Source organism: Cherax quadricarinatus, chromosome 11 (genome assembly GCF_038502225.1).
Source record: "Cherax quadricarinatus isolate ZL_2023a chromosome 11, ASM3850222v1, whole genome shotgun sequence".
Classification (NCBI taxonomy): domain Eukaryota; kingdom Metazoa; phylum Arthropoda; class Malacostraca; order Decapoda; family Parastacidae; genus Cherax; species Cherax quadricarinatus.
In genome coordinates this window covers 8613564-8636010 of record NC_091302.1, presented here as the reverse complement: position 1 = coordinate 8636010, position 22447 = coordinate 8613564, and the positions used below count along the sequence as shown (strand labels likewise).

The following is a 22447-nucleotide window of genomic DNA, read 5'->3' as shown; positions in this document are numbered from 1 at the left end:
CATTGTTATGACTGATGGTACCATTGTTATGACTGATGGTACCATTGTTATGACTGGTGGTACCATTGTTATGACTGATGGTACCATTGTTATGACTGGTGGTACCATTGTTATGACTGGTGGTACCATTATGACTGATGGTACCATTGTTATGACTGGTGGTACCATTGTTATGACTGATGGTACCATTGTTATGATTGATGGTGCCATTATGACCAATGGTACCATTATTATGACCAATGGTTCCATTGTTGTGATCACTGGTTCAATTGTTATGATCAGTGGTTCCATTGTTTTGACTAATGGAACCATTGGTATGAATAATGGTACCATTATAACCAATGGTACCATTATGACCAATGGTCTCATTATGAGAAATTATACCATTATCACTAATGATACCATTGTTATCACTAATGGTGCCATTGTTATTACCAATGGTACCACTTATCAGTCATGGTACCACTGTTATCACTGGTACCACTGCCATGACTAATGGCACCACCATTGTCACCAATGGTACCATTGTTATCAATAATGGTACCACCATTATCACCAATGGTACCACCATTATCACCAGTGGTATCATTGTTATCACCAGTGGTACCACTGTTATCACCAGAGGATTTCTTTACTTTTCAAAGATCTCACCATTGACTACAGTGGAATTTCAACTAATTTATTAAAAAAACCAATTACAATTTTTTTTAAAATCTCCTCATTTACAATTTTCACACCACAAAAAAAAAATTCCCCCATTGAAAACAGTCTATAAAAATCACACTGAAATCGTAATGTAACATATGGGTTATATTTAAGCCTTAAAATATTGACTGTTTTTTAAAAAACCAATTTTGACTTGATGATGGTTTTGTTATGGACCGAAATGTTAATTAGTGTGGGTTAATTGTCTCTAGATTAACCATCTGGTTAACTAAGGTCAGAGGAACTTGTATATGGTGAATTGTGAGCTGTGTTTCAAATTAAGAGTTGTGTTGTAGCTTCAGGACTTTTGTAAGCCGGAGAATCTTCTTTAGGTGCAGAGGACCTGTATAGTATATTTGTAAATGTGAATGTGTGTAAACAGAGGAACTACATGTGTCTGTAAGTAAATGTGTGTAAATATCAGTCACTTATAAATAAGTAACTACCCTGTACACAAGTACATCCCACAATGGGCATTTTTTTCACTTTTTTTTTCAGAATTTAGGCCTAAATAATCCACATTTTCTTACAATCTTTTTTTCAGTTCAAAAATCTTGACTACCCCCCCTCCCCAAAAAAAAAAAAAATAACGATGATGTTTCTGTATATCTTTGTGCCTTTAAATGCATTTTAGTTTCATATGGACATTATGGATATTAATAATCAAAATATTTAAGCTACACATTACTATATAATAATAATACTGAATAATAATAATAATCAGAATTAATAATAATGGTAAAATTGTTTTCTCCTATAAGATACATTTGATACAAAGTTTCTTACATGGTATTGTTATAGGACATTATATATATATATATATATATATATATATATATATATATATATATATATATATATATATATATATATATATATATATATATATATATATATATATATATATTTATTTATTAATGGGGTGGGGGAACATAGGTTCGAAACTCCAGAGGGAACTGGAAACGACAGTGTGAAACCTACTTAAGGAAGAAGGGGGTCACTATGAGGTCACCTCATATAAGTAAATTAAGCTCTGTGATGCTCACTTAAGAATGGCATTAAGCTTACTTACAAAGACAAATGTTTGTCTGAACTGTATAGCATCTATCATGAAGGCCTTTTGATTTCCTATTCAATTTTGGATCAACTTTTACAATCTTATTTAAAAAAAAATTATATAAAGATTTTAAAAATCAAGAAAATTGTGTTTTTTTTATATAAATATTGTTCATCTATTGAAAAACAAAATGTCGTATGGTTCCCGTGGTTGTGATTGAAGGGGTCAAGCCACAGCTCCTGGGCCATCACCTACAATATGACATGAATTTTAAAAAAATTGTGGATCTTACTGAAATCAAACCAGGCCTTGTGTTGAGTCCTATCAGCAAATTGTCCTGAAATGCCATACTCAAAAGGTGCCATACTTAGGATAGAGGACAGAGAAGTGCTAACCTTAAAACAGAGGACAGAGAGATCCCATAGACAGTTTAACGAAGAAATAATCAGATCATTAGCATGTTAGGGGTCATGTATTTAGGACTTACGATCGTGTAATTAGGATCTAGGAGCATATACTTAAAACTCGGGTTTCAGGAATACTGCTCTGTCAATTAAAATATTATCCATCTGCACTGGGGTACACCAATGCAGATGGAATAACAGATAAGAGTGAGGAGTGACAAGAACAAATCACTGAGGCATCCCCAGACATCATCATAGCACTATACTTCAGTAATGATATGTCATCAGCTTGATTCTCCCCCAGTATTAAAGTATCTCATCTCAGCTATTACTTACTCTGTTATATGGCTTCTCTCTCTAGTGATTTTCATGAATGGAATTGATAAAAGTACAGGCAAAATTGAACATTGCGTGGAAAGGCCTTCACACTATGCGCTAATCCATTGTCATGAGCTTTTTTGTCAGTCGCATTCGTGGAGTAAGGGACAGTTCAAGCCTCTCAAATGCATATATTGCTGACCAGCAAATACATCATAATTCCAAAGAATCAGAATTACCCTTCTCTTCCATGGATCAAATCCATTTATACCATTTATCCCCCAGGTACTGCATTATCCCTATGGTTTAAGCACTTGCCCATGAATTCGAAAATAATTAAAAAGAAAAAATCCCACTTCCCTATTTCTTTATAGTATTCTATGTTTTGTGACGTAAACTTGCCTAACTTGTCTTACTGCTAGTTTAAGATAGAGGAAGTGATACTCAGAGCAACATTATAAAATATTAGAATTGGGAATATACAGGGAATATTCCTAGGACTTTGGGTATTATATCAGATTATTGCTGTGAATGCCATTTCCAGGATGGTAGTGTACAGTCTACCCCACAGGAAACATGCAGTGTACACTGCACCTCACAGAAAACATGCAGTATGCACTGCACCTCACAGGAAATGTGCACTGTACACTGCACCTCACAGGAAACATGCAGTATACACTGCACATCACAGGAAACATGCAGTGTACACTGCACCTCACAGGAAACAGGCAGTATATACTGCACCTCACAGGGAACAAGCACAATATACACTGTACCTCACAGGAAACAAGCAGTGTGCACTGAACCTCACAGGGAACAAGCACAGTGTACACTGCACCTCACAGGGATCAAGCACAGTGTACACTGCACCTCACAGGGAACAAGCACAGTGTACACTGCACCTCACAGGAGACAGGCACAGGACATCAGATTCCGACACTATTGTCACACTGAACCTCGCCGACCCCTCACAGAGGGGCGCCTTGATGCTGCCCAAGGGCTCTTGATCCAAGGAATTGCAGCTACCCTCCCCTTCCTTGAATCAAACCTAACAGCCTGCCATTTCCCCAGGCACTATAAGACCCTCCTACGAGTATACCATTTCCCCCATGGTAATATGATTTAACAATCTCTGGAAAAAACTTTAGGCGACAAATCATACACATTATACTTTTTCTGATATTGGAAGAAGACTTGTATAATTTCTAGGATTTATATACCATATTTTCCAGCATATAAGACAGCCCTTGAAGATCAGGGTCAAGCATAGGCTTTGGGGTACGCTTTAGCAGTTATTTACTAATGTTACACAGAGTTCTTATGTTCTTAGATAAATACGTGAGTGAGAGGGGTTGGATTTGAGTGGGACTTGCACATGAGTTAATAAGGTTATCAAAGCTTATTCCTTAGGTAACACTAATAATGGGTTGGGCCAATATTTTTGTTGGTGGGTTTGAGTTTAAGAAAGACCTGCCAAGTATGGGCCAGTATGCCTGCTGCAGTGTTCTTCCTTTATGTTCTTAACTGCTTGGAAACATCATCTTATATGCTCGTGTGTCTTATATGCCAGAATATATATATATATATATATATAAACCCTACAGGTTTAGCACTTTCCCTATGAATGATTGGTCTTGCCCGGTCATCAAGCCATGGAGAGGGTCACTATGAGTTATGTCGGAACACTGAGAGAGAGACACTGGGGCCCAATTTGTATAACACAAATTTTAACATAGTGACAGGAAGGCATGCACATCATGGCTATAATACCACACTAGTGTTGCAACAACGGGTTCTCTTTGTGCTATAATATTATAGATATAGAGAGGAGAAGCATTTACCATGTTTGCCTGTTTGCAAAGCATTGTTTTTTGAAGTGGGGGTCAAAAGGTGTGTTGTCTGGTACAAGATGCAAGTTGGTGGACAAATTTTTTATTGGGGCAACGTTTTGCACTGTTGATGAATAGGATGCGTGTGCAGTGCCTGGGTTTCTTTATTAGTGACACATTTTACTTGCACAGAAGGCTTCTTCAGTTGAATGTAACACAGGAGATGGTAGAGATAATTCTCCCGAGGTATTCAGTCCCTCAGATTTGAGAAATTGACTACCACTTATCAAGCTTGAGGGACTGACTACCTCAAATCTACAACTGCTGTTCCCTGGGTTATATTCACCTGTAAGAATAGAAAATCACAATAATGTGGCTGGAACAACTCACCAAGAAACTGCACTTGGTAAAGGTGCCTTATGACGACATATTGGTCCAGGATGGACCATTGACAGTGATCCAGGATGGACCACTGACAGTGATCCAGGATGGACCACTGACAATGATCCAGGATGGACCATTGACAGTGGTCCAGGATGGACCATTGACAGTGATCAAGAATGGACCATTGACAGTGATCCAGGATGGACCATTGACATTGGTTTTGGATGGACCATTGACAGTGATCTGGGATGGACCATTGACAGTGATCTAGGATGGACCATTGACAGTGATGAAGGATGGACCATTGACAGTGGTCCCAGGTGGACCATTGACAGTGATCCAGGATGGACCATTGACAGTGATCCAGGATGGACCATTGACAGTGATCCAGGATGGACCATTGACAGTGATCCAGGATGGACCATTGACAGTGATCCAGGATGGACCATTGACAGTGATCCAGGATGGACCATTGACAGTGATCCAGGATGGACCATTGACAGTGATCCAGGATGGACCATTGACAGTGATCCAGGATGGACCATTGACAGTGATCCAGGATGGACCATTGACAGTGATCCAGGATGGACCATTGACAGTGATCCAGGATGGACCATTGACAGTGATCCAGGATGGACCATTGACAGTGATCCAGGATGGACCATTGACAGTGATCCAGTATGGACCATTGACAGTGATCCAGGATGGACCATTGACAGTGATCCAGTATGGACCATTGACAGTGATCCAGTATAAACCAGAACATCGTGCAATCTTTTGGTGAATTCACTTCTATTCGAGTAAAAAAGCATACTGCACAGGAGAGAGATATCACCAATTAATACACACAAGTGCTGCACACACATCTCATTCATCAACGTGTTATTATGTGCCATCAGTAATATGAAACATTGTGAGTTGTGTAGAGCTTTACCAAGCTGTTATTAAAAGAAAAGTCCAAATAAAAGCTCGTTCCACACAACTTGCATCACTATTGTCAGGGCTGTGATGTGTTCACGGTGCTGAGTAGTAGTAGTAGTAGTAGTAGTAGTAGTAGTAGTGTATATCATCTCATAAACAGTCTTCTCCATGAAAGTGATTTATTTAGGATAGATTTTTTAATGAATGTGTCAAAAACCACAGAAGTCATGACACAAGTGTAAAGCTTCACAACTAACAATATTCTTGCTCTACAATGGACGTTTGCAACCACGACTGCACGTGTAATTTGAAAGAAAAAAAGGAAAATTAAAAAAGTCTTCAGAGAAATCTAGTTAAGTCTGTTCTCATTTGCACCAACATTCAGACATACACTTACGCTATGTCTCACACTCTTGGCTAGTCTATGCACCTACAATCAATAGGTACTTACAAAAAATTGAATCTTATTGAAGCAACAGCATTCATGGACTCTGATACGCAGTCATGAGCATCTGTTAGGGAGGCCAAAAAATAGGCAGGTAATTTTAACCCCCCCCCCCCTATCGGGGTCTGTGTTCAGGAAAGGCGGCCATGCTGATGACTTATGCTTCAAGACACGCCAGTAAACATTTCGGGCAATTTTATTATGGAAATGTTTAGGTCTTGGGACCTTCTTTCCTCCATAAATGTCTGCTCGTGTGTCTCCAACAAATTTTCTATATTTTACAGTAGATTTTTCATCACACTGATGGCTCGCTTATCCCTCTGCCCTTCCCTGAAAGCTGGGGTGGTGCCAGAATTTTTATATAGGGGGGCTATCTGCTTGGAAGGAGGGGCTTGGAGACTTGTTTTGAAGCAGTTATTTAAATTAGGGGGCTGAGAGTATTTTGGGGGCTGAAGCCCCCCTTTCTTGACACCGCCCCTGCCTGGAAACCTTACTTCCCTTGGGGAAAGTTCCAGCGGACACCCATGAACATTGACCTAGTACACAACTCCATTTTTCTAAAGTTCAGTCTCTGAAGTGGTAACTTATTATAAGTTCCTCAGTAGAAAAATTTGTCATAGTTATTCTTCTTTATGGTTGAATAGGGATAGCAACTTAGTCATGAACTAACATATTAGCACAAGACTGATAGGGAGCATATATATATATATATTTCTATCATGTTAAAGATATTGCAGAAAGAATAGAGATCACAGTCGTAATTTTGAGACTTTACATGATATAATTTTCTCTCAATAAAAATGTTTAACACTCACACATACCACTCTTTGATATCCTTACTTTGTTTCTTAACAGGCCTTCGATCACCTGGTTTTATGGTGCCATTTCCTTGGCCATTGATCATGGGAGTCGGCATGGTAGGAATGCCTTCATAGTTTTTACTCTCATCTACTTTGTAAGCGCCATCTTGGCGTCCCTTAAATTTGAGTATAAGTAGAATGATGAGTATAACAATGATGAGGGCCCCTGCAATAATGCTGATAATAAGGGCAACACTCCCAGCAGCTTCACTGTGAATCTGGTCCAACGGGTCCTCTTTAACACTAGATTTCTTCTTGTTGTTGAACTCCACCTCTGGGTATGGGTACTCGTATTCGTAGTCGGTCACCGTGAAGGGAGGTTCTTGCGGTCGCGAGGGAGGGGCGACGGGGGTAGCCGTGGTAGTTCGGGGTCGTTGTCGTGTCCTCGGCGTCTGGGTGGTGGTTGTGGTAGTTGTGGTTGTGGTGGTGGTGGTGGTAGGGCCAGAGCCAGGGTCCTTCCTAGGAGGTCCTGAACCGTTGCTAGATGGGTCGTGCTCCTCAGAGTGGATCACACCTGGAGCAACCATGGGGTGGTGAGTCGCAGGGAATTCAATATCTATATCGTCACCTGATAGAAACAAAAAAAGATAAATATGGTCAAATTATAGATAAAATTTAGTTTGCAAGGAATAAAGTTGCATGTTAAGGAATTACAGTAGAACCCCAGTATCCGCTGATTCAGTATCCGTGGTTTCAGTTATCCACTCTTTACTGTGGCTTAAACATACCTCTTAATTTTGCATACTAATGGCCTCAGAGCACAAAATTAGAGAAGCCGTAAGTGCTTCCCATCAGTGAGAAAGTGATAATTCTCTATTTATCATGCATAATTTATCAGTTAAACTTTATAATAGGTATGTAAAGGATTGCTACTATCTGTGGTTTCAGTATCCACTGCAGGTCTTTGAATGTATCCCCCACAGACACAGGGGTCCTGCTGTACATAGAGCTCAATGGAGAGAAGTATTTTAAGAATTATATACCTTGTGATGAATGGAGCAAAGTTTTTTAAGAACTACCTTGATGAAGGAAGAATGTTGTATGAAGAATGACCATGAAATGAATGAATCCAAGCTACAATGTTCCCCTGAACTAATCTCCTTGGACTTCCTACTCATTTCTGCAACATTGCAAGCTCCTGATGTGATGATTACAACATGAAAGGCCTAGAGCTATCATTCAACTTCCCTTGTGGTTGTTTTGCATCCTGTATCACTTGTTCATGATTATTGCATGTTAAACTATGCATGATAATCGTACATGTACCAGTACCAAGTTAACCTTAATGGAAGTAGTAATAACATAATGACAAATGGGTAATGACAAATAGGTAATGACATAAAGGTAATGCCAGTGAGGTAATGACAAATAAGTACACCTGGAAAGGGTTTCAGGGATCAATGCCCCCTCAGCCCAGTCTGTGACCAGTAGGTAATGCCAATTAAGTAATGACTTACCATTATCAATCTCAGTAATAACTCCACCTTCGGTGTTGAACTCTCCCGAGCCTGACCCAGTATAACAGTCCTCCTCATCGTCACAAGGTCGAACACCAATGCCAACATCGCGGTCTGGTATATGTGGCTTGGGTGAAGGTTTGGTCATTGGTGGCAGTGTCGGTGGGATGTACACAGGCGTTATAAGGTCATCGCCTGTGGAAAATGTTTTTTTGTTTACATAAATCATTTACATAAATCATTATGTATACGACTCCATGATCCACTTGGGTTCGGAATTTATTTTAAAATTATAAGAAAATAATAATCAGAAAAAATTAACAAAAGTTAATATACGTATGTATCCAATTTTAGGAAAAAAAAATACATACCAAATAAAACTTTTTTTGAAACTATATTATCAAAATGACCTTTTAGAATACATAAAAATAGTTTTTTCATCAATTACAATAATGTAATAAAAGTTCATGAAAATTAATTTATCTACAAATATTTTTTATTAAAGTTATTACACAATTTAGCACATATCATAAATGTAATAATAATAATTATTATTATTATTAAAAAAGTAATTTAATAGAATAATAATAATGATAATATTAATAATAATGATGATAATAATAATTATAATAGTAATAAATAATAGTAATAATGATAGTAGTAATAATAATAGTAATAATAATAATAATCATTGGCAGCTTGTCCATAGGAGCTGCAGTGCTGCAGTCTCCCTCAGATGCTCACTGCCAGATGTATGACTTCATCAACTTTATGCTAAAATAATTTGCAAATGACAAATATATTACAGGAAAAATGTATTGTATGTTGTTTTCAATGTATTTATAAGTGATTTTTTAAATTTTTTTGTTGTAATGAGATAAAAAATGATTACAAATAGAAATTTGATGCAGTATGATAGTACAATAGGTATTACTGCCACTGGTAATGATGATAATAGTAATAATAATGATGATAATAGTCTTACCTGAGCCAGTATCAAAGACAGGTATGCACTCATCTTCATCATCCATGTCACAACCAGAACCAGCACCACTGAACACCAGGTCGTCTCCCTCGCCAGGTGAGGGTCCTGGCATGGGTCGAGTCTGGAATTGGAGAATGCTCAGTGAACCACCACGATGAATACTCGTTTGGTGCATTAAGGCGCTCAGTCCTTCTACAGTGAAGTAATAAATCCAGGTGGTTGGTCCTTAATAAACAGAGGCTATGGAGCAGAATAATTATCAAGATTGATGGACTGACCACTTCAAACTTATTCTTTAAAGCTGAGGGACTGACTACCTCAAAATCATTCCTTCAAGGCTGAGGGACTGACCACCTCAAAATTATTCTTTCAAGGCTGAGGGGCTGACCATCTCAAAATTATTCCTTCAAGGCTGAGGGACTGACCACCTCAAAATTATTCCTTCAAGGCTGAGGGACTGACTTCCTCAAAATTATTCCTTCAAGGCTGAGGGATTGACCACCTCAAAATTACTCCTTCAAGGCTGAGAGACTGATAAATTCAAAATTACTTCAAGGCTGATGGACTGACCACCTCAGAATTACTGCTACTTCAAGACTGAAGGACTGACCACCTTATATATCCCTCTCTGCTGCTGTGTTTGTGTTTCTAAGTAGGTTTCCTAGTTGAAACACTGAATTCCCCTCTAGGGATATGCCTTGAAGCTGGTGAAGGGCTCTTAATCCAAGGAAGTGGAGTTTTCCTCTTTCTTGGATCACACCTGATTGTTTTCCATTTCCCATGTACTGTATAACCCCTATGGGTTTAGTGCTTCCCCATAAATATCATAATTAAATATTTAATGCCATTTTTGAGACTGGCCCCTGGCTGGGTGCAGTACTAGGTAAACTACCAGAATAGGTCGCAGGTCAATCACAGGTCACAGTCAGTTCATACTGTGAGAGCAAATAAATTCCTCCTATCAGCTTAGATGATCCAACTACATGCAAAGTATATGGACAGTGTTACAGTCACACGAGCGCTATGTGTTTGTGTTGTTGAGGTGGCTGTGAAGTGTAGTCTCATCCTCATGTACCCTCCTGTTACTCTTTTATTTTTTTATAGTTCCTTGATAATGTGAGATATCATGAAAGCACTTAAAAATTTCACTATTTTTCTCAGTGGTATTCTGTACATAAACATATGTATATACAGCCTCTCCTCACTTAGTGACATATGCATTTACCAACAACTCCGACTTACAGTGGGCTCTCTGACCAGCATGCATACCTAAATAATGTATATAAGAGCTGATTTCTTCTATTGTTTATTACAAAATACAGTACAGTTCCAGGTATGTCTTTCTTATTTATTCTGGACCCTATTTGGAAATTGGCATCTTTTGAAATTTGTGTGAAATTGGCAAAATTGCTAAATTCTGACCACTTTATTGGATAGTTGAAATCGGTAAATGAATGGTTTCTTGTACTCATTCGATAGAAAAAATGGAGTTCTAGTGAAATACAGTGGGCCCTCGCCTAACGAACGCATCGCATAACGTTAAATCCGCCTAACGAAGCATTTGAGTGTAAAAATTTTAGCCCGCTTAACGATAAACTCGCCCAACATGATTCCTCCCAAACCTGTCCGTCCAGCCTGAGCGCCTCAGCTGCCTTGCCGTCATTGTTTACAAGCCAGGGTGGCCGGTTGCATGCATACATTCGATGGTATAAACCTTGGTAATAAATACCGACAAGTTGGTTTAGAAAGACACGTAAGCAAACACTATGACATATTTATTAGAAAACGTTTTCTAATAAATATGTCATAGTGTTTGCTTACGTGTCTTTCTAAACCATACATTCGATACATTTTGTATTATTCCATTGTTTATAGTGCTTGTAACTGCTAAATAAGCCACCATGGGCCCAAAGAAAGCTTCTAGTGCCAGCCCTGTGGTAAAAAGGGTGAGAAATACTATCATACCGCAGTCAGGTGTTGCTGCACCACTGTCAGCTGTTGCTGGACCAGTCAGCTGTTGCTGGACCAGTCAGCTGTTGCTGCACCATGGTCAGCTGTTGCTGGACCAGTCAGCTGTTGCTGGATCAGTCAGCTGTTGCTGCACCATGGTCAGCTGTTGCTGGACCAGTCAGCTGTTGCTGGATAAGTCAGCTGTTTCTGGATAAGTCAGCTGTTGCTGCACCACGGTCAGCTGTTGCTGAACCAGTCAGCTGTTGCTGGACCAGTCAGCTGTTGCTGGATCAGTCAGCTGTTGCTGCACTATGGTCAGCTGTTGCTGGACCAGTCAGCTGTTGCTGGATCAGTCAGCTGTTGCTGCACCACAGTCAGCTGTTGCTGGACCAGTCAACTGTTGCTGGATCAGTCAGCTGTTGCTGGATCAGTCAGCTGTTGCTGGACCAGTCAGCTGTTGCTGGACCAGTCAGCTGTTGCTGGACCAGTCAGCTGTTGCTGGATCAATCAGCTGCTGCTGTACCACAGTCAGCTGTTGCTGCACCACCATCAGCTGTACTACTCAAAGATGTGGAGAGAGTGTTGTTGGTGTGGCTTAACATGAAACAATTACCGAGAAACGATTAACCCCAGAGGGTTAGCCACCCAGGATAACCCAAGAAAGCCAGTGCATCATCGAGGACTGTCTAACTTATTTCCATTGGGGTCCTTAATCTTGTCCCCCAGGATGTGACCCACAACAGTCAACTAACACCCAGGTGAACAGAAAAAAATGCCTGGAACTAGTGCTCATATTGGTGAATTTAAGGCCAGCAAAGGTTGGTTTGTGAGATTTAAGAATTGTAGTGACATGCACAGTGTGATAAGGCATGGCGAAGCTGAAAATTTCATCCCCCAACAAGTGTTCAATTGTGACGAAACAGGCCTGCTCTTCCTCATTTACATCAATGATCTTCCAAACATATCCCAACACCTGAAACCCATTCTCTTTGCTGACGACACGACTTATGTCATCTCCCACCCTAATCTTGCCACCCTCAAAACCATTGTTAATGAGGAGCTGATCAAAATATCGACTTGGATGACAGCCAATAAACTTACACTTAACACTGGCAAAACCTACTATATTATGTTTGGTAGCAGAGCAGGTGTTGCGCAACTTAACATTAAGATCGACAACACTCTAATAGCCAGACATAATGAGGGCAAATTCCTTGGCCTATACCTCGACAACAGCCTAAATTTCAGCACCCATATCCAACACATAACAAATAAAGTATCCAAAACGGTGGAGATCCTCGCTCACCCACTGACTATAAACCCATAAATACTAATCTTAATCTTAAAATAATAAATCCTAACTAGTCATAAGTTTGCCTATGATACTCCAATACAGACACTTTGTATTGTGCCAAAACAAAAGCATTCACATTGCTAAACTCACAAATTATGATGTAGTCACTTAGCCTTAATACCATAATCTGTAAGAATTTAATGTTAAGAATTATTCTAAGTCTGCTCGAAATGCCTAGCCAGGCCAGGTGTCCTAGTGGCCCCCTCTGTAATTAGTACTTTATAACATGTAAACCACACAATACCCAAAACCTGTAAACCCCACATTGTAACCCTTATAGAGAATAAACTTGAATTTGAATTTGAATTTGAATTTGCTGGCCTTAACTTCACTCACATCACCACTAGTTGCAGGCAATTTCTTTACCAAATCATCATGCACTCCAACACACACACTCCACTTTCGTACTTTGCAATTATCTCTTTCTTCATTTCAATAGTCATTAGCACCTTTTTTCTCGAAGAGTTGGCACTAGAAGCTTTCTTGGGGCCCATGGTTACTTATTTTGCAGAAACAAGCACCAAAAACAGTGATAATATGGAATGTACCGAATGTATCCTTAGATGCGCGCACACTGGCTGGCTTGTAAACACTGGCACACACAGGGCAGTTCAGGCCACACGTAGACACGTCTTGTATGAATCGTATCGAATGTCGAGGCGAAATTTTTGCGTTAAAATGCATCAAATGTTGGATTTATCAAATGTCGATGCCATCGAATGTCAAGGGTCCACTGTACAGGCTTTCGTTTTACACTCACTTGGCAGGACGGCAGTACCTCCCTGGGTGGTTGCTGTCTACCAACCTACTACCTACATTATTCCTACATTCACAGCAGGACTTGAATCTGCAAACTCTACATCAGAGTACACAGTACTTTATCTGTGACGCTTGCTGTGGACATAGAAATAATGTTTGTAAATAATTTTGCCTGTTTGCGATGTCCACGGTTTCAGGTATCAACTGTGAGGTCTTCAGACATATTCCCTGCAGATATGGGAGGACTATTGTGCAGTTTCATTTAACAACAATTGTAACTGATTAAAAAATCCATGCAATTTCCTTTAGCCAACTGATTATTATTATGGTCATATTCACTTTCAGCACCTCAAGAAGCCATAGTGAAAAGCCTCTCTTTTCCACTGCATAAAATCATTCAAAATTTGTGGACCAGTATTATTAATAAATACTATTCTAAATTTGCTAGATGTATTCTTGTAAACCCTTTTGGGGCCTAGTTCCTAGGCATTTTGTGTATCCATATGTTCTTGCACTACCATCCACAGATTGTATATGAGGTGCACAATAAACTAGCCACTTGAGTGGCAAAATCTAAATCTAGCCTCACCTGTTGCCATGGGTTAAATTCCCCAGAGCCTCCCTGTGTTGGTAACCCATGGGGAAGGGTCATCAGCAAGTGCACATCCCCATTCACATTGACCCTGGGGTCCCGTTCAGCTGCCAGGTCAAGGGGTCGTTCACCGTTCAGCACCAAACCAGACATCACACCCTAGAGGAAAAATTAATTAGGTGGGTTAGAAAAAAAAGTTGAATGTGAGAAGGAGTTGATAAAAAGTATTTATGGTTATGGAATTCTAAGTTGAGAATATTGTTGTTGCATTTTGTGTTATATTTTGAGGCTTCAACCCTAGCAGTGGTGGAGGCTTTATCCACCCTCCATGTATGTGTCATTCAACACTAGTTGTGATGGAGGCTTGATCCCAGATAACCTGGGATCTGGTCGAATGGAGAAGGTACTATCTACTTTGATGCAGAGTGTGTAGGCTCGAATCCCACCGTGGACTGAGAGATAATGTTCCTAAATAATTTTGCTCATTTGAAAAATGTTAAGCATATGTTACCATGTATGGTAATTTGTGTAACTGTATTTACATGTACCTCTACCTAAATAAACTTACTTAGTGTTGATTTGCTAAACCACAGCTTGCCTGGAAAGGTCAGTGAATTGATTTTGACCAAATGACAGCCTACCTGGAAAGCTCTGTCTGACTTCTTTTTGAATTATCCAAGGTAATTTACACTATGTATGATGATTGTACTTGAGTGTACTTGTACCTGTACCTAAGTTTGAGTTTAGACCAAAAAAAAAGTACGAATGATACTATTAAACAAATGCTTGAACTAATATATACAGCCCTCAATAAAATTGAATATCCTCTTGGGCTCTTCATTGACCTATGGAAAGCATTTGATACAGTGAACCACAATCACCTGCACCTAATACTAAATCATTACAGCATCAGAGGACATTCCCTCGATTACCTAAAATCTTACCTTAATGATAGACACAAATAGTCAACTTCACTATCCAGCCTGTAGCTGTCGGAGTGCTCCAGGGTAGTGTCCTAGACCCACTCCTCTTTCTCAGTGCATCTCAACTCCTTAAACCAGTTCTATTCGCAGATGACACTACTTATGTCTACTCCCACTCAAACCCAGATATACTTAGAGACACTGTAAACAATGAGCTGCTAAAAATATATTCTTGTTTGATGACCAACAAACTCACTCTCAACATAAACAACATACTTCATGCTGTTTGGAAACAGAGCTTTAAATATCCAACTTAATATATCAATAAATGGTTCCCCTATTACAAGACACACTGAGGGTAAATTTCTAGGCCTTCTCCTTGACTGTAATCTTAAATTTCATTCCTACATCCAGCATATCTCCCAGAAAATTTCCAAATCAGTAGGCATCCTTTCCAAGATACAATATAATGTACCCCAAATGACACTCCTTACTCTATACCACTCTTTAACCCGTAAACGGTCCAAACGTATGTATACGTTTTTTCAACATTTGAAAGTATGTAAAAAAGTAATCTTTTTTTTGTTTTTTTACATTTGAAAATGTGTAAAAAAACTTTGATCTACTTTTTTTTTGTTATATTTGAAAATATGTAAAAAAACATAGATCTACTTTTGTAGCACTACACATGTGAACGTAGATCTGCTTGGTCCGTTTACGGGTTAATATATCCCTACCTCACCTATGGTATTTGTGCCTGGGAATCAACCACAGCCAACCACCTTAAACCTTTAATATCCCAACAAAAAGCTGCTGTGTGGATGATTACCAGCTCCTGTGCTAGACAGCACACCCCACCACTTTTTAAAAGCCTGAGCTTACTAAATATACAAGACATACACTAATATTATTGTGCCTAGTACATATGCAAAATATTAAACTCCAATATAAACCCTCCATTTAAACTTCTCCTTGACAGCTACAACAGAATGCACAGTCACAACACGAGGCATTCTTTGACATCCCTCATGTCAGTCTCACACTATGTAAAAATGCAATGCACATGAAGGGCCCAAAGATCTGGGATTCACTATGTGAGCCAGTAAAGGATTCCTTGACTACTTATTAAGATTAAGATTAAGATGTTTATTTTGACATGATACATGGTTGTGCAGAGGAATATAATAGCTGGGTGCACATGCCAAAAGCCCCTTTGTATGCAGAGCATTTTGGGCAAACTTAAAGATTAACTTAAGATTAGGAAGGCAATAATAGTTCATATGGTCATTAGATGAGTTACAGTGAGTACAATAGAATTGAATATTCTATCAGATATTCCTACATGACTTTGATAAGTCTAGTAGAGAATTATTACACTACTGAATTAGTTTATAAAGATTACAATATCACAATGAAACAATTTAAAACAATTTACAATATGATGTATTACAGTTTAGTACTATTTAAAACAATAAATTTAGGGCTATGCTTAAAAATCACCTCATCTCTCAATACTAACCAAACCAACCAAAACAACTTCTAATCAGTTTGAAGCAACTCTCCTAAATATTATATTATATGAACTTTAACTTATTAAATATCTGCCAGTCCATGAAATATTACTGTTTGATCCACTAATTGTAATATTGTTTTTATTATGTGTAACTTCAAGAAGATTATTCTTATAAACCTCCACCTTGACTACCTCACATTAGTATTAAGGTTAAATAAAGATTTTATGTACAAGCTAACCACTCTCATTTTGTCTATGTTTAAGTAGTTATTATGTACTTGGATTAGTTTGCCCGAAATGCCACGGAATGATAGTAGCTTTTTTTATACTTAGCAGACCAAAATTGTAATTGCACATTGTAACCTTTACAAAGAAATAAACTCGTTATCTTTACTCTCTCAACTCATCACAATGGAACAACAACTCTCCCAGAAACTTCTCTTGACTGATTATTACCAGACAACAGCTTACTTAGAAAGGTCACTCAAGTGATTTTGACCAAACAACAGCTTACCTGGAAAGGTTTCTTGACTGATTTTGACCAAACAACAGCTTACCTGGAAAGGTTTCTCGACTGATTTTGACCAAACAACAGCTTACTAGGAAAGGTTTCTTGACTGATTTTGACCAAACAACAGCTTACCTGGAAAGGTTTCTTGACTGATTTTGACCAAACAACAGCTTACCTGGAAAGGTTTCTTGACTGATTTTGACCAAACAACAGCTTACCTGGAAAGGTTTCTCGACTGATTTTGACCAAACAACAGCTTACCTGGAAAGGTTTCTTGACTGATTTTGACCAAACAACAGCTTACTAGGAAAGGTTTCTTGACTGATTTTGACCAAACAACAGCTTACTAGGAAAGGTTTCTCAACTGATTTTGACCAAACAACAGCTTACCTGGAAAGGTTTCTCGACTGATTTTGACCAAACAACAGCTTACCTGGAAAGGTTTCTTGACTGATTTTGACCAAACAACAGCTTACTAGGAAAGGTTTCTTGACTGATTTTGACCAAACAACAGCTTACTAGGAAAGGTTTCTCGACTGATTTTGACCAAACAACAGCTTACCTGGAAAGGTCTCTCAATTGATTTTGAGCGCTTAGTTCTGCGTCCACCAACTTGCAGCTTGGCCTGAGCGTTGAATACAGACAACTGGTGACCTGGGGAAGGAAGGATGGCACTTAACTCCTGACACTAAATAGGTGACTGAAGGATCTGACAGGTCTCCTATTTTTTATGTACATTATACATAGCAATCAAATTATGTACAGTATCAACTTGAGCACCTATTCAAACACACAAGTTCTCTAAGAACAGTTCTTCTAGTTTTTGAAAACTGATGTCAGGACTTAAGCAAAAAAAAATTATTAATGTCCCAGTATTGCATTTAGCACTGAAAATTTGTGATAAAAATGTTTTAATTCATTGTTCCCATATATCTTAGGCATTTGATTGAATTGGGAATTTTAAAGTAATTTTTCTCAAATGCAATTTCAACCACATCAAGTAATATGTAAATAAAAAAAGTCTCCAATGAATTTACAGTAAACACTCTTATAAAGCTCTTCTATATCAATTTTATTTTTAGAGTCATTGAAAAAGTACATCCGAAATTGAATAGCACATGAAAAATCCTTCGTAATACAGTCTATTGAATTTTGGATAGATTTTTTCAATCAAATTTAAAAAAAAAAATGCTATATAGAGGAGCTTTAAAGACACATTATTGAAATCTCAAAATAATTTGAACCAATAAGCATACGTAATCTTCAAATCTATATTTTAAAGAGGATTTTCGCACTTGATGTATGAATTCTTTGGCCTAGCCTCTGCACCTGTCTTGAATTCCCTTCAAGGGTGCCCCGATGCTAGTGGGGGCTCTTGATTCAAGGGATTGGAGCTACCCTCCCCTTCCTCGCATCAAACCTGAGTGCCTCCCCCTTCGTGAGCACTGTGTGATCCTTATGGATTCCGGGTGCCACAAACTGGGTGATATAATGATACATAAAGCAGAACAAGTTGATACCAAGATCATCTTTTGACATGGAGAGCTTTACCAGGCTTGGATGAAGCTTTTGACATGGAGAGCTTTACCAGGCTTGGATGAAGCTTTTGACATGGAGAGCTTTACCAGGCTTGGATGAAGCTTTTCACAAGAATGTTCTTCATAAGAGCTTGCTCAGCTCTTACTCTCTTTACATCACCCAAGAATACAATAAGCTCTCTTATAAGTGAGCTTACTATATATATATATATATATATATATATATATATATATATATATATATATATATATATATATATATATATATAATTTTATTAACATACTGTGACTAGCTGGGGATCAAACCTGAGATATTTTTACCAGCCTACTGGAAAACAAACTAAAATCCTTGAAGTTTAGTCCACAACACCACCACGCTTCAAGCATTAGGTCTGAAGCATGGTAGTGTAGTGGACTAAGGCATCAGTGATTTTAGCTTGCTTATGGTAGGCTGGTTAAAATATCTCCGGTTCAATCCCGGTTAGTCGAATTATGTTAATTGTTTTAAAACCACTTATTTTGTGGATGCATTAATATATATAGTATACATATAGTAATATATATATTATATATTATATATATATTATATATATATATATATATATATATATATATATATATATATATATATATATATATATATATAAGTGCATAACACAGTAGACAGCAGCGACAACAGCAGACTCGGCATAATGTTTAAGTTGCTCTTGACTACGCACTTCATATTGCTATAAACTATAATTTATATGCATTTTGAGCATAATGTCGGAAACCCACCAAGATGAGGTGACCCCCATAGAAAAAAACATATTCACCATCAGGCATTCCATAGCTGTTTTCCAGAAGTGGACGAATACTGCGATCTGAAGTTCCCAGAGAATTGCAACTAATCCACAATCTTTCAGATTGCAGCCACTGTACTTCCCACCTCCTTGACTCAAGTCTAGGTAATAATTTGTATTAGAGTATAATCTTAGGAAGTAAAGTACCTGCATTCTGAAGGATGGGTGGTGATGTTGTTGTACTGGAGGTGGGATGTACAGTGCTTGTACTCTGAAGGATGGGTGGAGATGTAGTCGTGCTGAAGGTGGGAATCACATTATGTACACTGTGAAGGATGTATAGAAAAGTTGCAGTTCATTGGGTCATTGTGAACTCAATGTCTCTACACCTCTACCAAGACAACTGTTAACTGAATGATGGTGAATGTGTCTCCTCCTTTGAGTCACCCTACCTTGGGGAAAAATGGCTGTTTAAAACAACGAGGCTTTGCACTATGCGAAACTACCGCTGACACTGACACCTCCATGGTTCTGTAGTACCGACAGATTGTGATTTACTTGGTGCAGATTATATGTACAGAAACATGTGCTGTAATAATTCCAATCCATGCATTGAGGGAGCGGTGCTTGGAGTCCCCCTTTTAGAAAACCACTTCAGAAATGCTTAGTCCATTGTTCGTGAATCGACTGAACAAGTGGATTTTGTTCCATCTTTTCATTACGTTGTAGAAATAAAGATTATTATTATTACTGAACTTTTACTTTTTAATTTTTCTGTTTACAGAATTACATATTCAGGTTAGAGATGTTACTATGCAGTAGCAAACTAGTGATAATTCTTTAGCTAAGATTTCTTGAAGAGGAATTCTTGGGTCTACTCCGGTGTGAAGCCAGATTCTCAGTCACTGCTTGACCAGCTGTAACTACACAACAAACATCATGTAAGGAACACTGAAGACCTGCCAGCAACCTCATGTTTACAAGTCCACAGTGCTAATGGCTGAGGATGTATACAACTAGAGGTGTATTGGTGTGTATATATGCTGAGAGTATACTTTAATCCCTACATTAGGGACTAAAGTATTCTTGCTTGGCGGTGAGAAGGTTACGTGCAGCCTTAATGACTCCAATGTAGTCATCAATAGGCTTTAAACCCCATTAACCAGTAATACTAGGCAGAGTGCTCCTTACACAATTCATTACTTTCACAATATGGTGAAATTCTCATTTTATTGAGGTTGTGTAGAGGCTCAAGCGCATGACTTAGACACAGGATCTGATACATGCATCTTGTGAAGGTCAGGCAGAGGCAGTGCTCTCCCTCCTCCCTCGCACTGACAGAAGGAAGTTTAAGGTCATGGTTGATTCAAGTCATATACGCGTCCCAGGACGACTTCCTGAGTGACATCAAGTGAAATGAATATCTGGAGCATTATATCTGCAAACATCAATGTACGACTTGAACGGCAGAGTTTTAAAACAGTACAGTATTGTGAGATCTTCATGAAAAGTTGGTTACAGGAGAGAAAAACTGTAATAAATGGGGTTGTGCTTGTGTTAATATGCTTGTGTGATTGAGGCAACATATAATAGAAATAAGGAGGAAATTATCTTTCCAGGAAGAGGTTGAAGGATTCATTTTTATGCGAGAATTATAAGGATGGTATTGTTAGGTGAAACCAAAAAGTTATTTTTTTGTTATAAATAAACTAGATAGAGAAAATTTTCATTTTTCTTTTTAGGTCACCCTGCCTTGGTGGGAGATGGCTGGTGGTTTAAAAAAAATATATAATCCCTATAACTGTAAGAGTAGTTGGCACTATTGAGAATCAGATGTGAAAATAAAGATGTTTGTATACTGAATGTAAGCAAAAGTATGTAAGATTTTCCTGTCATCTTAAGTGTTTATGAGATGGGAAGAAAAGATTGGCAAGCCGGCCAGAGTGCAAAATGTTTAACATTTTTCTGTTTTGTACTGGCATGAGAGGAGGGTAGTACTTCCCTGGGTGGCTACTGTCCTCCAGTCTACTATTCCAGTATTAGTGAAATTCCTAGTTACATTATAGACAAGAGAAATATTGGAATACAAGTGTACAATAACTATAGTAGATAGCGTAGCAAACAAAAGACTGTGACAGTAACTACAGTAGATTGTGTAATGAAAGATTATATCAGTAACTATAGTAGATTGAGTTTAAAAAAATAAGATATTCTGGTAGATTGAGTGTAGTGGAAGATTGTAACAGTAACTACAGTAGACTGAGTGTAACAAAGACTGTAGAAGCAGAATGAGCGTAACAAACAGAAGACTGTGACAAAAACTACAATAGATGAAGTGTGACAAACATAAGGTAACTACTGCAGCAGATACACAGCAAAGGTTGCAATGAGGCTGATGGTGTAGGAACATAATGGTAATATACCGGTGGATAACGGACAGTGTTGTGAGGTAAATTAAAGGTGGTGGTGGTAGTGGTGGACAGAGCGGAACTATAATGGATGGTGTGGGACTGGCAGCTTAAGTGGCAGGTGTTTGTGGCAGTATTAAAAATGGTGGTGAAGAGGATCCAGTGTGCAAAAGAACGTCGTGCATGGTTTGTTGCAGTCTCAAATAAGAGCTTTCAGCAAATTGCAATACAGCTCCCTTAAAAGACTCCTCTATATAGTTTTTGTAAATGCAATTGAAAAAGTAGATCATAAATTGAATAGCGTATGGAAAGGCCCTCACAATTACGAATAAACTTTGTAAATCACGTTTACAAATAATCCCACTAGAGGAACTTCATAAGAGAGCTGACTGTCTTTCAAAGACTTCAGGCTACCAGGAGAAAATGTTCACTTTCTCGAATCACCTGATTACTTCCACCAAGCACAGTATCACCCCTATGGTGCTAGTGCTCTCTAATGGTATTACAGTAAGTCCTCGACTTACAAACATGTTGAGAATCTTGTTTTGTGTATATCATTATTATGCACAATACAGAAGATTCTCAACATGTGTGTAAGTCAAGGACTTAATGTACTTGAAGTAAATGCTTAAAAAGGCTATTATTAATAAAAGCTTCTTGTCGAGTAGGTGATTTGAGGTGAGTGAAGGAATCTTGATTTAGCCTCATCAAATCAGTTTGCTATATATTCCCCTGATGTTATGCATCTCTTA

General features: G+C 38.3%; 1 protein-coding gene across 4 annotated transcripts in view; it reads right to left on the bottom strand.

Moving 5' to 3' along the window:
• Positions 1–663: 663 nt before the first annotated feature.
• LOC128687503 (neurexin 1) overlaps positions 664–22447 on the bottom strand; it is a 350524-nt gene continuing 328740 nt past the window's right edge. For 3 of the 4 annotated variants that reach the window (XM_070083950.1, XM_070083953.1, XM_070083951.1), the window contains 5 exons: positions 17530–17621; positions 14018–14179; positions 9366–9486; positions 8381–8575; positions 664–7491 (listed from right to left, as the gene is read on the bottom strand). In XM_070083950.1, coding sequence (XP_069940051.1) covers positions 6875–7491; positions 8381–8575; positions 9366–9486; positions 14018–14179; positions 17530–17621 — 1187 coding nt within the window. In that variant the 3' untranslated portion in view covers positions 664–6874. The remainder of the gene's footprint in view (positions 7492–8380; positions 8576–9365; positions 9487–14017; positions 14180–17529; positions 17622–22447) is intronic. The other variant, XM_070083952.1, reaches the window with a different exon arrangement.